This window comes from Monodon monoceros, unplaced genomic scaffold (genome assembly GCF_005190385.1).
Source record: "Monodon monoceros isolate NGI ecotype Baffin Bay Population unplaced genomic scaffold, NGI_Narwhal_1 Super_Scaffold_18, whole genome shotgun sequence".
Classification (NCBI taxonomy): Eukaryota; Metazoa; Chordata; class Mammalia; order Artiodactyla; family Monodontidae; genus Monodon; species Monodon monoceros.
The window spans coordinates 102,315,673-102,331,851 of record NW_021703774.1 but is presented as its reverse complement, the minus strand read 5'-3'; the positions used below and the strand labels follow the sequence as shown (position 1 = coordinate 102,331,851).

General features: G+C 35.7%; 1 protein-coding gene across 3 annotated transcripts in view; it reads left to right on the top strand.

Annotated features, from left to right (window-relative positions):
* Window positions 1-15,420, top strand: part of ZNF326 (zinc finger protein 326) — a 36,627-nt gene extending 21,207 nt beyond the window's left edge. For 2 of the 3 annotated variants that reach the window (XM_029229605.1, XM_029229607.1), the window contains 6 exons: window positions 1,069-1,180; window positions 3,343-3,490; window positions 4,618-4,717; window positions 8,587-8,717; window positions 10,055-10,150; window positions 14,416-15,420. In XM_029229605.1, the coding sequence (XP_029085438.1) occupies window positions 1,069-1,180; window positions 3,343-3,490; window positions 4,618-4,717; window positions 8,587-8,717; window positions 10,055-10,150; window positions 14,416-14,775 (947 nt within the window). In that variant the 3' untranslated portion in view covers window positions 14,776-15,420. The remainder of the gene's footprint in view (window positions 1-1,068; window positions 1,181-3,342; window positions 3,491-4,617; window positions 4,718-8,586; window positions 8,718-10,054; window positions 10,151-14,415) is intronic. The other variant, XM_029229604.1, reaches the window with a different exon arrangement.
* The last annotated feature ends 759 nt before the right edge of the window (window positions 15,421-16,179 follow it).

Here is a 16,179-nt window from a genome sequence, read left to right as displayed (position 1 = left end):
TGGTTCCGCAAATGATTAAACGTAGACTGACCATATGAACCAACAATTCCACTCCTAGATGCATACTTCAAAGAATTGAAAAGAAGTATTCAATCAAAAACTTGTATATAAATGTTCATAGCAGCATCATTCACAAGTGTTAAAAGGTGGAAACAATCCAAATGTTCATCAGCAGATGAATGGATGAAAAAAAATGTGGTGTATTCGCACAATGGAATATTATTCAGCCATAAAAAGGAAGGAGGTACTGATACATGGTACAACACATGGGTGAACCTTGAAAACATTATGCTAAATAAAAGAAGCCAGACAAAAAAATGCCATGTATTGTATCCTTTGTTTATATAAAATATCCAGAATAGGAAAATCTGTAGAGACAGAAAGCAGATTGGTAGTTTTACCAGGTGCTTTAAGTGACTGCTTAATGGGTATGGGGTTTCTCTTTGGAGTGATTAAAAAGTTCCCGAACTAAATAGTGGTGATGGTTGCACAACATTGTGATGCACTTAAAGCCACTAAATGGTACACTTTGAAATGGTTAAAATAGTGCATTTTGTACTGTGTATTCGCATTAGGGCATGTTTTGAGAAAAAGGAAGAATCTGCTTTTGTTTTAGAGTTTATACATTTTAAGAAATTTTGGGAGAGCTGCTATAATAAATGAGTTTTTGTATCCAAGGCTCTCTTTCTAGTGCTCATTGTTTTTCCACATTCATGCAAGGTCAGGTTATTTCCGTGTTTCCCAGAGTGTGGTATTCAAAATTATTTTAGGTGATGTGGATATTATTGCTTAAAATGAGGATAAGAAAAAATGAGCAGATCTACAGAAAAATATGTAGCAGATAATAACATAGGTGAGAAGTAAATAGGCAAAGTTCATGATGATGTTATTCACATGAATGAAGTTTCAGCAATGCTGGGTAATCTCAAATTCTGATTTTTGTGGTGAGTTCAATTTAGATAATGACCGTCAAGTAAATTTTGTATGTCTATAGATTATGAACTGGGGACTGGAAAAGGAGAATGGAAAAATGATTTTTATTTTTAACTCTTTTGTCTGATCCCCTAGCAAAAACAGATCCTAAAAATGAAGAAGAAGAAAAGCGACGAATTGAGGCTCGGCGAGAGAAACAAAGGCGCAGAAGAGAAAAAAACAGTGAGAAATATGGAGATGGATACAGGTTTGTGCTTAGTAGAGTCTGAAAATTGGACTCATAAAAACACTGTTTCCGGGGTTTGGGGGTTGAAAAATTGAGTAGATGGCCAAAAGGTTCAAACTTCCAATTATAAGATAAATAAGTTCTGGGGATATATTGTACAGCATGATGACTATTGTTAACAATACTGTATATATATTTGAAGTTGCTAAGAGAGTAGATCTTCAAAGTTCTCAGCACAAGAAAAAAATATAACTAGTGAAGTGTTGGACATTAACTAAACTCATTGTGCTCATCATTTCACAATAGATACGTGTATCAAATAATTATGTTGTGCATCTTAAACTTACACAATGTTATATGTCAATCTCAATAAAACTGGAAAAAAGTAAAAAAAGAAAAGATATTTTTTAAAAAGCTGTTATTATTGGTGTCTTAAGCTGGTGCTGTAGTTGTGTAGAGTTAGCCTATGTTTGATTCCTGTCTCAAGGATATTGACATATTCACTTTGCTACTCTCCACCTCTCCCATAGCTATTTGGTTGTCAGGGTCTAAAAGAATGCTGTATAATTGTCCTTGGGACTTTCAAGCCACTGACAATCACTCTACAGATTTTAAAACTGGAATTCCTGATTTTTTACGTGCACAAGCAATAATCTATCTGGCCAAAAGAGATTGTGATATGTCATTAATTTTATGATACAGACTGATTTCCGAGATGCAATAAGGAAAAATATGTCTTAGAATCGATAAAGTATTGTGTTTAAGCAAACGAAAACAAAAACCTGTTTCCTTGAAAAAGCAGATACATCAATTCAGATGTGAAAAAATTCCTGAGAGTCAAATGAAAAGGTTTGATCAAAGATATATAGGAATGGGACTTCCCTGGTGGCGCAGTGGTTAAGAATCCGCCTGCCAGTGTGGGGGACACAGGTTCGAACCCTGGTCCGGGAAGATCTCTCATGGCGTGGAGCAACTAGGCCTGTGCGCCACAACTACTGAGCCTATGCTCTAGAGCCCGCGAGCCACAACTACTGAGCCCGTGTGCCACAACTACTGAAGCCCACACGCCTAGAGCCCTGTGCTCTGCAACAAGAGAAGCCACCACAATGAGAAGCCCACGCACTGCAATGAAGAGTAGTAGCCCCTGCTCACCGCAACTAGAGAAAGCATGCACACAGCAACAAAGACACAACAGAGACAAAAAAAAAAAAAAAAGATATATAGGAATGATTTTGATTTTTTGATATTTACAGTCATCACACAGTGGATTGATTCTAGGAGCACCACCCCTCCTACCCGACCCCCACCCGACCCTCAAATACCAAAATCTGAGGATGCTCAAACACCTCTATGAGGGTTTTCATCTTACTAAGATAAGAAAACCAAGGCCCAGATAAGTTAAGTTGCCTGAGGTCACATAAGGGTGCTAGGACATAAACCCAGCAGTAGATATCAGATCCTATACTCTTACCCAGGGAAATAAATATAATAGTACTGTAAGGAATTAATTGGAAAATGGAGACTAGAGGCAAAGAAACCAATTAGGAAACTAGTGTCATAATTCGAGGAAAAGGAAGTAACAAGAATATATGAGGTAGGAATAATTAAATGGCAGAAAAAGGGAAAATTCATTCTGGAGTGGCTCCTGAGCTTCTAAATGAGTGCATTTGTCCAGTCCAGGCTGATTAGTCATCCTGAAGTGATTTTTACAGGGCAGGACTTTTGATCATCCAAGAGCTCTAACAGAGAGAATTATAGTTGTCTGATGTTCCACCTGGCTTTGTTGTCACTACTTTAGTGGTTTGGAAGCTTGAGGATGGAACAGAGTGTAAAATAAGTAGTAGAACTTCAGAACTTGATACTGCTTGAAGTTTGCTCTGGCTTTCTAACTGATCTAGACTTGAAGTGGATAGTTTAGGATTAGATTAAGTAGATTCATTGATCCATCTTTCATACCCAGAAGCTCCAGTGTGGGCCAGCGATGCCAATTGGTATAATAACGGTGTCCAGACAGGTACTTAGATACTATCTTTTTCTGACTTAAGCTAAATTTAAATCAACCATTAAATGGAAGAGAGGAAATCATTTATGCTGGGAAAATTAATTTCATTGGTATAGTCTTATGAGCTCTTTCTAAGTAAATAAGGTAATATTTAAAGAAAAACCTTTTTTTTCCCTTACAGAATGGCATTCACATGTTCATTTTGTAAATTTCGAACGTTTGAAGAAAAAGATATTGAACTACATCTGGAAAGTTCTTCACACCAGGAAACATTAGATCATATTCAAAAACAAACCAAATTCGATAAAGTAGTTATGGAATTTTTGCATGTAAGTAGCTGCTTTTGAAGTGAGAAGCACTTTATCTGACATTTGAATTTCTTATATTTTCATAGTTTCCCATCTTTCTCCCATTGTATGTTTCTAAGAATTTAATTTACTATTCACTTAAAGAAAGTTGTTTTAAAATTAGCTCAGAAGTATATGTGAATTCCTCTTTCATAGATTTTAGATTTGTTATTTGAGAGTACATTTTTCACAGTAGTTTCTGGCAGAGGTGTCAGGAAAAAATTCCTTTAACAGCTGTTTATTGATACAGAATCAGCTATCATCTATTAACAGTCTTCTGTGTACCTGGTGTTGTGCTGGGTACTTTTCTTCATATTTCATTTCAGCCTTATACTAACTCCTCTTTATCCTAAAAGATCATGCTCAGAGCAGTTCAGTGACTTTCAATAAATGGAAGTCTGAATTCAGAGCCAGAGAGCCTGGTGTTTGATTAGTGTCCTTTATATTATCAGAATGTGGTCATCAGTTCAACAGTTTTTCTTGAATACTTACGGAAGGTGCTGTTCAGGCACTGAAGACAAAGACACTCCCCTCAGTGAACTAACAATAATTGCAAATTGAACACACTCACACTTAAACAGATGACACTATTGAGTGGAAGGCCCCAGCGTGATGGTGTAGGCAGAAGTGGCTTGGAGAAGGGGTGGATAGTTGGGGCCAGGGCTGGATCTGGACTGCTAACTGTACATACAATTAGTTTGGGCAAAAGAGATGGAGTTGTTAGAAGGTTAGAAGTACAGGGATCATTTACTCCTCTATATCCTTGCAGAATTGTGTACCTTAATTAAAATTTCTTTCTGTAATTTTGTTTAACTGGTTCCTAACTGTTATTTAGGACTTTCATATTCACCTGTCCTGAGACGATCTCTTGCCTATCAGCTGTCTTCGATCTCTCTCTATGTACCTAAAATACATCTTGAAAAGTAAATACTTTTTGTAGTTTCCTGGTACTTTATATTAGTCTTTCCAACTAAATTGTAAGCTCCTTGAGAACATTTACTAGTTCTTATATAACAGATATTGTTGTCTTCCATAGGCCAAGCATGGTGCTGGGCCTATACTATGTGCTCACTGAAAACTTTTTGGATTCTTCCTATTTTGTTTTCTAGGAATGTATGGTAAATAAATTCAAGAAAACATCTATTCGTAAGCAACAGACAAATAATCAAACAGAAGTAGTCAAAATAATTGAAAAAGATGTTATGGAAGGTAAGTATTTAAACAAATTAATTTAGAAATTTACTTATATATTTTACATATCATAACCTATTTCAGTGTAAATGATGCCCATTAGAGCAGGGGTCCCCAGCCCCTGAGCCATGGACCAGTACTGGTCTGTGTCCTGTTAGGAACCAGGTTGCATAGCAGGAGGTGAGCGGCGGGCAAGTGAGCAAAGTTTCATCTGTATTTACAGCCATTCCCCATCGCTTGCGTTATCGCTTGAGCTCCTCCTCCTGTTAGATCAGCAGCGGCATTAGATTCTCATAGGAGCTCGAACCCTACAGTGAGCTACGCATGCGAGGGATCTAGGTTGCACGCTCCTTGTGAGAATCTAATGCTTGATGATCTGAGGGGGAGCTGAGGTGGTGATGCTAGTGCTGGGGAGCAGCTGCAAGTACCGATTATCATTAGCAGAGAGGTTTGCACAGAGACCATAATAAATCAATTGCTTACAGACATATCAAAACCCTATCAGTGAGTGACAAGCAAAAACAAGCTCAGGGCTCCCACTGTTTCTGCATTATGGTGAGTTATATAATTTCATTATATATTACAATGTAATAGTAATAGAAATAAAGTGCACAATAAATGTATTACATGAAACATCCCAAAACCATCCCCCCCTCCACCCCGTCCATGGAAAAATTGCCTTCCACAAAACCGGTCCTGGGGGCCAAAAAGGTTCGGGACCGCTGCAATAGAGTGATATAGTAGATAGTCATATGTGGTAGGCCTGAGTGGGTTATCAGAAATGGAATCCTTTGATTCCTGTTCTCATGCTTACAAATTTATCACTACCTGCCCTTACGTCTTTCACTTCATTTCCTTCATAGAGGAAAACAGCTTTGCCTCCACATGGAAGATACAGTTGTCCCTAGGTTCCAAGAGAGATTGGTTTCAGGACCTGCTTCGGGTACCAAAATCTGCAGATGCTCAAGTCCCATAGTTGGCTCTCCAGTGTCCATGGATGCAAAAGCCATGGATACAGAGGGCCACCTGTACTTCTGTATGTCCTCTGTCTCTCTTATCCCTTCTCATAAGCCCCAAAGGAGAAGAAAAAAACATAGACACTAGTTCCTCTAAAACCTGCCTTTCTGTTTAAACAACCACACTTCTTTAAGCATAGTCCACACTGGTCTCTCTTTTTTATTCTCATTTATTACTTTACTCACAGCAGACAAGTTTCTGCTACCATTAGTCTACTGAAACTTCTATGACAGAGGTTACCAACACCAACTTCAGTATGTTCTTTTGAATCATTATCTTTCTTCTGCAACATTTTCCACTGATAACTGTATTCTTTGTGAATCTGTTTCCTCCCTTGGTTTCTGTGGTATCTCAGTGCCCTGATGTTTTCTTTATTCCCTTTTCATTTTTTTTTTGTTTGTTTTTGTTTTTGTTTTGCGGTACGGGCCTCTCACTGTTGTGGCCTCTCCCATTGTGGAGCACAGGCTCCGGACGCGCAGGCTCAGCGGCCATGGCTCATGGGCCCAGCTGCTCTGCGGCATGTGGGATCTTCCCGGACCGGGGCACGAACCCGTGTCCCCTGCATCAGCAGGCGGACTCTCAACCACTGCGCCACCAGGGAAGCCCCCCTTGTCATTTTTATTCTTTGTGCTTTTCTTTCTCTACTGAGCTTTTGGAAGTTGGTATTTTTCAGTATTGTCAGTCCCATTATCATCTCTCTTTATATATCTTCCTGATGAATTAATTTACATACAGAGTTTAAATCAACATCTATATGTTGATTATTTATAGACCTATATCTTAAACACAGTTCTCTTCTAACTCTAATCTCCTACATGTAACTGCCTACTGATGTCTCTCTTTAGCAGTCTCACAAAGTGAACATATCCAAAAAATTTATCCTCCCCTTGAGCGTCCTCCACCCCCAAAAGAAAACAAAACAAAAACTTAACAGATATCTCCTCATTTATCTTGGAAAGTGGCCCCATCATCAAAACCAGAACTTTGAAGTTAATCTTAGTACTTACCTTTACTATGTCTGTAGCATTGTGTTCTGTCGGTTCTATCTTTTAAATATGTACCAAGTCTGTTTCTTTATTTCCTCTTTAAATATTGAATTCGTTCAAAGCTTTATCTGTTCTTTTGGCAGTTACAGTATCCTTCTATCCAGTTTCCTTACTTTTAGTCTTTCTTATCTTTAATTTTACTGCATGATTTTATTACTTCAGGAATTTTCAGTGGCTTCCCCATCCTCCACAGAATAAAGTTCAGATTCCTAGACATGGCACACAAAGCTGTTCATGATCTAGGCCCTGCTGTTTTTCCCTGTCATCCCTTCTTTGTAGTCTGTGCCCCAGCCATATTGAATTACTTGTAATTCCTGGAAAGTGCCATTTTCTCTTATATCCTTCCCTTGCATAGACAGTTGTATTTATGTATCTGACGGAGATTGGTTCTAGGACTTCCCTGCAGATAACAAAGTCCATCATGCTCAAGTCCCTTATGTAAAATGGGTGTAGTATTTGCATATAAACGATACATGTCCTCTTACATACCTTAAATCATCTCTGGATTACTTATGATACTTAATACAATATAAATGCTGTGTAAATAGTTGTCAGCATGGAATTGTGCTTTATGCAACTTTCTGGAATTTTTTAAAAATATTTTCTACCTTTTTATTTTTAAATATATATATATATTTTAACATCTTTATTGGAGTATTAAATATTTTCTATTTTAAAAATTCAGCCATGGGGCTTCCCTGGTGGCGCAGTGGTTGAGAGTCCGCCTGCCAATGCAGGGGACACGGGTTCGTGCCCCGGTCCTGGAAGATCCCACATGCCGCGGAGCGGCTGGCCCGTGAGCCATAGCCGCTGAGCCTGCGCGTCCGGAGCCTGTGCTCCGCAACGGGAGAGGCCACAACAGTGAGAGGCCCGCATATCGCAAAAAAAAAAAAAAAAATTCAGCCATGGTTGGTTGAATCTGCAGATGTGCAACCAGCAGATACAGATGGTCACAGTAACTAGTACCTTAAAATGTTACTTCAAGAATGAAATATAAGATCATGGGGATCTTTTTATTGAATTGAAGCTACATGTTGTCTACTGTTTTCTTAATTGAATGACATGATAAGTTCAGTTGCCCAAAGGAAGAGCCAAGTCAATTTTTTCAACATAAAAAAATACATGGTTCTTTAAAAGTGATATAATTCCAAGGAGACTGGTGTGTTCCCAACAGTTTTTCATGTGCAGCGTTTAAAGAAAATTCCTGTGAATATACATATAACTTATTAATTTAACATATTTACTGAGGTCCTATTATGTGTCAGGCACTGTTGCTAAGAGCCAAACATGCAGTGATAAGCCAGGTAGCCAAAGCTGCTACTCTATTGGGATGTGCAGAAATCAACAAAATAGGTGTTAAAAACATATAAAGTAGCCTTCACCTGTAATACACCTCAGTCACCATTTTTAAGATCTAACATATGTTTTTGTTCCTTATAAATACAATTTTGACATATTTTTACGATCCCTACCCACCCACATTCATAAGCATGGAAATTCTTATTTTACTAGAAAATCAGCTTTTTTATTTTATATATTATATTTTTGGGGGTTGGACTTATAGACCTCAGAGCATCATTATATATAACATGATTAGGAAATATAATGTAATTATACTTTATAATTTTAATCTTTTATCCATATAGTTTTCAATCTATATATGCAGATAAATGAGATATGGCAAAAGAACTCTACCTATATACTCTGATCCTTTTTTTGGAATAAGGGGCATAAATAATCATGGAAATGAAATAGTGAAAACTTGATTTGTCAGAAGTATGTGAATCATTACTTTTCTTATTAATAGTTGTATTTCTTTTGTAGGTGTTACTGCAGATGACCACATGATGAAAGTAGAGACTGTTCACTGCAGTGCTTGCAGTGTGTATATCCCTGCTTTACATAGCTCAGTTCAGCAGCACTTAAAATCTCCTGATCATATCAAAGGGAAGCAGGCAAGTTTTAATTTGTCTTATTGAAGTCATTGAATTGTTCATTAATCCCTTATTGCTGTTTAAAGGCTGTTGTTTCACACCTACGTACTTGTGTACAATCCAATTAATCTCATGAGTGAATTACTGTAAAGGTACTTAGTGTGATATAGTGGTTAAGTGTAGTATTGTGGGCTCTGGAGCAAGACTTCTCTGAATCCTGGTTCAGTACATACATGTGTTAAGCAAGTAATAAACTTTTCTTTGTCTAAGTTTCCTTATCTATAAAATGAGGATGGATAATCTCTCTTCTCTTATGTGACTGATTAAGGATTAGGTTAATTAAAATATAAAAGACACTTAAAGTAGTGCCTGGCACATAGTAAGTATTCAGGAAATCATAGCTGTTGAACGTTTTTTTTTTGTTAACATTTTTTTAACGTGGTACAAAATGATTTTATGAGTGTGTGTTTGTGTATTTTAGAACAAAAAAGAAAGACTTGATTATAGCATACATTTTGATGACTGGGAAAAATAAATTTAAAAAGTAGGATTACCAGTTACTATGTATTGTTATGTTTTGAGTAGAATTTACTCAAAAATTCTAGGAAAAATTTACTATTTTCTTCTTGATTAGTATATTTCTGCTTCTGTGTTGGTTTTATTTAGTCAAATTTATTTCAAATAAAAATATTTACTTTGTGAGAAATTAGTTTATTTGAAAAGCAAATTTAAAAATTCAAATATTAAAGACTTAAGTTTTAAATAGAGCATTCCTGAGTCTTAAATTCATATTTTGTATTGACGTGAACCTCATTTAACTCAGATTTTTTTAGCCACTTTGAGCACGTACAATCTTTTTTTAAATCTTTGTCCTTTCTCTTTTTTGATATTCCCTTGACACCTTTTTGGCAATTAGACATTCCATTTTATTACCTTTCCTCCTTTGTATAATACATTCTTGTACTATTTACAGCCCAGAGAAAGACTAATTACTCTAGCAGTATGAAAAATTAGTCTTTCTTTTTTTTGATAGCATGAAAATGAACAGTTGGAGTAGCCGGGGCTGGGGGAGTTGGATGTAGAGTGAAAAGGAGAGAAAGCAACTGTTTAGTAGACCCAGACTTAGAGTGTTTAGTGACTAAGTGTTTTTTGCTGAAGTTGATTGGCTTTTTGAATCTTCATTGTTTTAATTCATAGATGATTTAGATTGTGGTCACAGTAGCTGTTGTTGCTTTATAGCTTAATTTGCCAGAAAATAAGTCATTTAATACTAAGGATTCGAGCATGCAGTCATTTTAATTAAGGAAATATTTTTCATGGCATGGCTTTCAAGTATCTCTGTGTTCTGTTTTTCATAGGCTTATAAGGAACAAATAAAAAGAGAGAGTGTCTTGACTGCTACAAGCATTTTAAATAATCCAATAGTGAAGGCGCGATATGAACGTTTTATTAAGGTAAGATTTTAGTGCAAAAACTTTAGGTTATATTGTAGTATTGTAATAGTTAAATGATGATATGGTAACTCTTTGTGATGTTTAATATACAAAATGAGGAGAATTTTACTTAATATTGTACATATAGGTAAAAAAATACCTTTTTTCCTAATTATTGGGATTTATTGGGGGAGGGAGCAATAAGCCATTCCTTTCTCATCGCCTTTCTAGCTCTGGGTCATTTGAGAGATACACGGGAGTCTGATAGAAGACCCAAATGTCAGACCCAATATTACCCTTGATTTTTTAAAAAAAGAGTGACTTGGTGGATATGTCTTAGATAGTCTAGTATTTCACTCCTAGACAGACTCACCTCCCCCCAACTTCTGTTACTGGTTCAGCTGGACAGCAACAGGGTTCTCCTAGTCTATCACATGGCATAGAACAGAGTAGAATGTACCCTTTCTGTTGCTAAGAAGACGCAAAAGAGGGTCTTGATGCCCAACTCAATCCCTTCTTTCCCCTCTTTTGGGTCTTCCGAGCAAAGAGAAATTCCAAAGAGGAATGATGTATCCAATTTGTATTTCTTTTTCTAAGCATACCAATTAGATAAGTCATTCCTCTTCCTTGTGTTCTGTTTTTCATAGGAAGATCAGATATGTTGCTTCAGAAAAAAGCTCCCTCATAGAATCAGGAGGCCAGGAGGAAAGAGGTTTGCTTCTCATGTTAGGAAACTCAGAGGTGAACAGTTAGGTATACCTGGCCTACTGCTTCTCAGGATTTTTGACATATATTATTCCAGTAATCCTTCTTTATATATTATGAGCACTTATTGTATAAATAAGAAACTTATTATTCAGGAAATTAATAGAAATTTTTAAAGGTTAGTTTTTGAGTCTTTATAAAATAATACCTCATTTAAAATCATCCTGCACTGAAGTGAGCCTGTTATGTTGAAGATTTACAAAAGTGTTATTTACATTAGTAACTAAATATTTTATAAATTAGAGAAGTTTTATTTTGGCTCTTGTGATTAATAGGTACTATTTGATGATCATTAAATTGTTATATATGTGTATCTAATATAAATATATATATTTAGTGATCATTAAATTATTCCTCAACCAGATGACTTCCAAGCTGAATAAATCTCAGTTCTTTCAGCTTGTTCGTGAGGGCCCTGTTTTCTGATTTGTCCTATTTGGCACTGTTTACTGCACTCTTGACACCACTTTTAAAAGGTGAATGCAGCCCTAATTGAAATCCAGTTTTGTGGGAGATATGGCATCAGAAAGATTAAAGCACCATAGCTAAATTAGGAAATATTAAACTTTTTATCCTTGCTGTATCATAAACTTTTGAGAAGTTAATGGTTTCTATTGATGTATGAAAGTAATTTTTAATGAGAGAAGAATACAAATTAGAATTTCTGTGTAGGGTTTTCAGGCTACACTTTAGAGTCACTTCATGGAATGGGAGACATCATTAAGTGGGAGTGTCTTGCTCATGTGCATCTTGTGGAGAAAGTACCTGAACTGAGGAGAACTCTTGTAGAACCTTGTTACTCCATATGATCCAAGGATCCAGCAGTATTGACATCACCTGGGAGCTCATTAGAAATACAGTTTCAGTTCATATCCGGGCCTGTTGAATAAGAATCTTCATTTTAACAAGATCCCAGTTGATTTATATACATGTTAAAATTCAAGACGCACTGGTGTCACATGACTCAGTGATGTCCTTTGTCCAGCATTTTTTGTCCAGCATTCCTGTCTGCTCTGTTCCCTGCTGTCTGCTCTGTTTCTAGCTGTTCTAGATGTCTGCAGAAATCCTCTGCTCATAATCATCTCTGGTCATGGCTTTAAAACACTTTCATCTGTAAGTGCTCTCAGAATGACAAAATACCTTTTTTAATCTGCCCCGTGAAATAATCAGTTCATCAATTTCTCCCACTTCTCCAGCTATATCATCTTATTCTGCCTTCACTCCCTGGCCTGGACACTCATGGTTAGCCCTTACGACAATGCAGTGCTGCCATTCTAAAATTCTTTACTTAATTGTTCTACCACTTACCAGTTCTTAACTCTGCCATTTATGGTTAGCTTTCCTGTCTTTCTTGCTAAAAATATCATGGAATTATGCCAGTACTATGTTTGCCAGATTTTCACTGCAATTCACGATAATTTTACTTATTATCAGTCAATGTAACGTGCTTCCTGTAGTGACTATTTCAAACTTTCCACTCTTCACATATCCGGATTTCATTCTTACTCCCTTCACTTACCATATTCTTATCTTTTCTCTTGCTTTAGGGAGGTTGGACCGTTAGATGTGAACTCTATAACTTTTCTCCTTTTTACTTTAGAATTATGTATCTTTTTTCTCACCCTTACTGTTTGTGAAGGAAAACACTCTTTTTTTGCCCTTCATCTGTGTTGTTCTTTCATCAGTCTCTCTCCTTACTTTCATCTGATTTTTTTTCCTGTTTATTATCTTACTATTCTTCCCCAAAGAGACATGCTTATGAGTTCCCTAAACTAAAAGTGACTTGACTTTTCCTAGACTCTAGCCCTTCTTATCTTATCTCTTTTCTTACTATCATATTTGAAAAGGTAATTAACCTGCATTATGCTCTTTGCTTCCTATATATTATTCACTCTTTAATCTAGTATTTCCCAATTGGAGATGTGTGATTAGAATTCCCTGTGAAGCTAAAATCAAATAAAAAAGCTACCCAGGCCCCTTATAAAAGACCTTCTGAATTAGGGTTTCTCAAACTTCTCCGATAAAGATCTCCCTAAATCTTTCTTAAATATGCAGATTACCAGACTTCTTTCCTGGACACTTTGATTCAGAAAGTTTAGGTCTGAAACTAATTCAGGAATTTGTGCTTTTAGCAAGAGCTCCAGTACTTGATTAAATTAAAATATTGGAGTATGGGGTCTGGGCCTGTATGTTTTGAGAGCTTAGGAGGAAATTGTGCAGATTCATTCTTGGGCAGTCATTGCTGTCCAACTTCCATTTACATCATACTTTTGAAACTCTTCTTTCTAAGATTACCAGTGACTTAATTTTCAAATTAAAAATTTTAACATTTTATTGTTTATTATTTTAAACATACAAAAGTAAAGGGAATAGTATAATAAATCCTTTAAGTACCCTTACTCAGTTTAATATTTATCAGCTTTAGTGAACTTTTTCAGTTCTTTTCTGCTACCTGTTTGAATCATTTGACACTGTTGATCTGTTGACTTATTCTTGAAACTTTGTTTTGCCAGATGATATTTTACTATCCTGGGTTTCTTCCTGCATTGAGTATTCCTTTTCTAACTTCTGTCCCCATGTACAAGCCTTTTCCATAGGTTTTATTCTCAGCCCTTTTTTTCTACTTACTTCCTCAGCCCTACCCTGGGCTTTCCTATTTAAGACCTGGCTTCACTATTCACTCTGTTCAGGCAATTCACAAATCTAAATATCTTATTTTGAAGTCTCTTCTCTTTTTTAGTTGCAGATTTATCGTTGCCTATTGGACATTTAGACATCTTAAATTCCAATTATATATAGCATATACCTGCTTCTCTTTCCCCATCTTAATTTATCCATTCTGGTAATAGTGTCACTACATCTTTTACCCTTTCCTTTCCTGGGCTATTAGAGTAGCCCCCTCACTAGTATTTCTTCTCTTGCTACTTCCATTCATCCTGCATCTTCCTACCTGGGATATCTTAAAGTGTAGTACCATCTTATACTTTCCTGCTTTAAAAACCTTCATTGCCTCTTCATTTCTTACATCATTAATATAGCCTTCTAATATGCTCCAATTTATGAGACATCATCCAGACACATAATTTAAGTATTTAAATAAATTAAAATATTAAAATTGTATCTGTGAACATTTAGTGAATTAAAGATGTCTGTTTTTTTTTAAAAAGTAAGGCATGATACCTAATACGTTTCTGATTTTCATTTGAGTTTTTAAAAGTGCTTGATTTTCATTTGAATTTTGTAAAGAGAACTTGTAACAGTAGTGCATTGAATATTGATGTAATTAAGTAGAACATAAATCTTCATCTGCTTTGTTTTATGGAGTATAAAGTAATGACTTCAGGAATTTATATACCCACATTGGTATGAAATAAGTACTCAACAAATATTAAATGAATTTGTTATAAGTTGAAATTAAAAGTTTAAAATATTGTTTATTTTTAATGGTATAGCAAATAAAAATCTCACTGATAAAAAATGAATGTGCTGACTTTAAAAGCTATTGTTTTTCATGTTTTTAGGGTGAGAATCCCTTTGAAATTCAAGATCATTCTCAAGATCAGCAAATAGAAGGAGATGAGGAGGAGGAGGAAAAGATTGATGAACCTATTGAAGAAGAGGAAGAGGAAGAGGAGGAAGAAGAAGAGGAAGTGGGGGAAGTAGAGGAAGTAGAAGAAGTGGAGGAAGTAGAGGAAGTGGGAGAAGGTGGAGGAGTAGAAGGAGTGGGGGACACAGAGGAAGGAGGGGACGTAGAGGGAGAGGGGGAAGTAGGGGCAGTGGAGGAAGGAGAGGGAGAAGGAGAGGGAGTAGGGGATGTAGAGGAAGAAGAAGCAAAGGAAGAGCCTGTCAGCTTCCCCGTTGACCAACCAGAAGAAAATTAAATATAAGGTATTAGTCAGTTTTAAAAGAAGCTTTAAATTTCTGTCCCAATGAGGAAAAGGGTAAGAATATCAGTAGTTTAAAATGAGAGTTAACACCCATGTTGCATGCATTCCACAGATTATAATTCGTTTTGTATAATTTCTAAATGTTTGGCATTTGTTTAATAAAATGAAGGTAAGACTATTTTAGTTTAGTTTTTATAGCTACCTAACATAGATTCAATAAATTGTTTGTATAATTTTTAAGCTTAATTTTTATTACTTTATTGGTGTTGAGGATAACAGATGTGTATTGTTAGTGTATCTATTCTAATCATTTGAACTTAAATGCTGCTCTTGGGAGTGTATATTCAAGTGTGCATTAATGTTTTGAATACTTACCCTAGAAGAGATAAATTGGGCAAGTATTTTGTGCTCTGTGTATTTTTTTACTGCATTGGACATTGAATATAGTAATTTGCGTTAAGATACGCTTGAAGCCTTTTTGTGACCATGTTTCCCTTTGTAGCAATAAAATGTTTTTTACAAAAACTCTCTCCCTGGATTAGCAATTAAAAATGAAACAGAATTCATCAATTAAATGAATATATAAAATCAGGATTTGCCTTAATGTATGAGTTCAGCTTATAAGTGTTTTAAGATAATTGGAAGATTTGAATTTAAAAAATGTACTTCACTTTTTTTTAAGTATGATTAAAATATTTTAAAACATGTTTCAAATAGAAGTCAGTCTGTAACTGACCTTTCTATATTTGTTTTAATTCATTCCTTTTCTCTGTGCCTGTGTCAGATCTTGAAATCTTCTTGGAAATACATTTGAATACAAATAATTTTTCATAGCTTTATTAGTTCTTTTGTCATGCCTGTTTTTGGCTGAAGAAGCAAGAAGCAAACTATCACTTTTTTAAAAAGAATTACTTCTCTCTTGAATCTATCTCTCCTTTTTGTAGCTTGTATGCTTCATACTTAAAAGAGAAAATAAGATTGATAGATTATCTATTTTCAAATGACCATCTATGTCACTAAAAAAAGTAGTGCTCTTATTTGAATCTTTACTCTGGTCTCTTTTGAGAGGGGGACTCTTCCAGTGAAATTATCTTCTCAAAATTTTGAGGCATTGAATGGATGAACGTATGGGTATATCAAGTAATTTTAAGGCATTAAGGGGATGAATGTATGGGCATTTGTAGAATTTCACAGATAATTTCTCTTTTGCCTACAACAAAGCTTTTAAAAATAGATTTTTGAGGTCAATTTGGGTTTATTGTTGTGGGCTAGATTTGCTTATCTTTAAGCTGGGAAAATCCAGTAGACATTTATATCCGCTTGTAGGGATTTGGAGCCAAGTAAGAGAAGTTTAGTTGAAAACGGGAGAAATTTGGATCCTATCTAGGAGTCTGTATT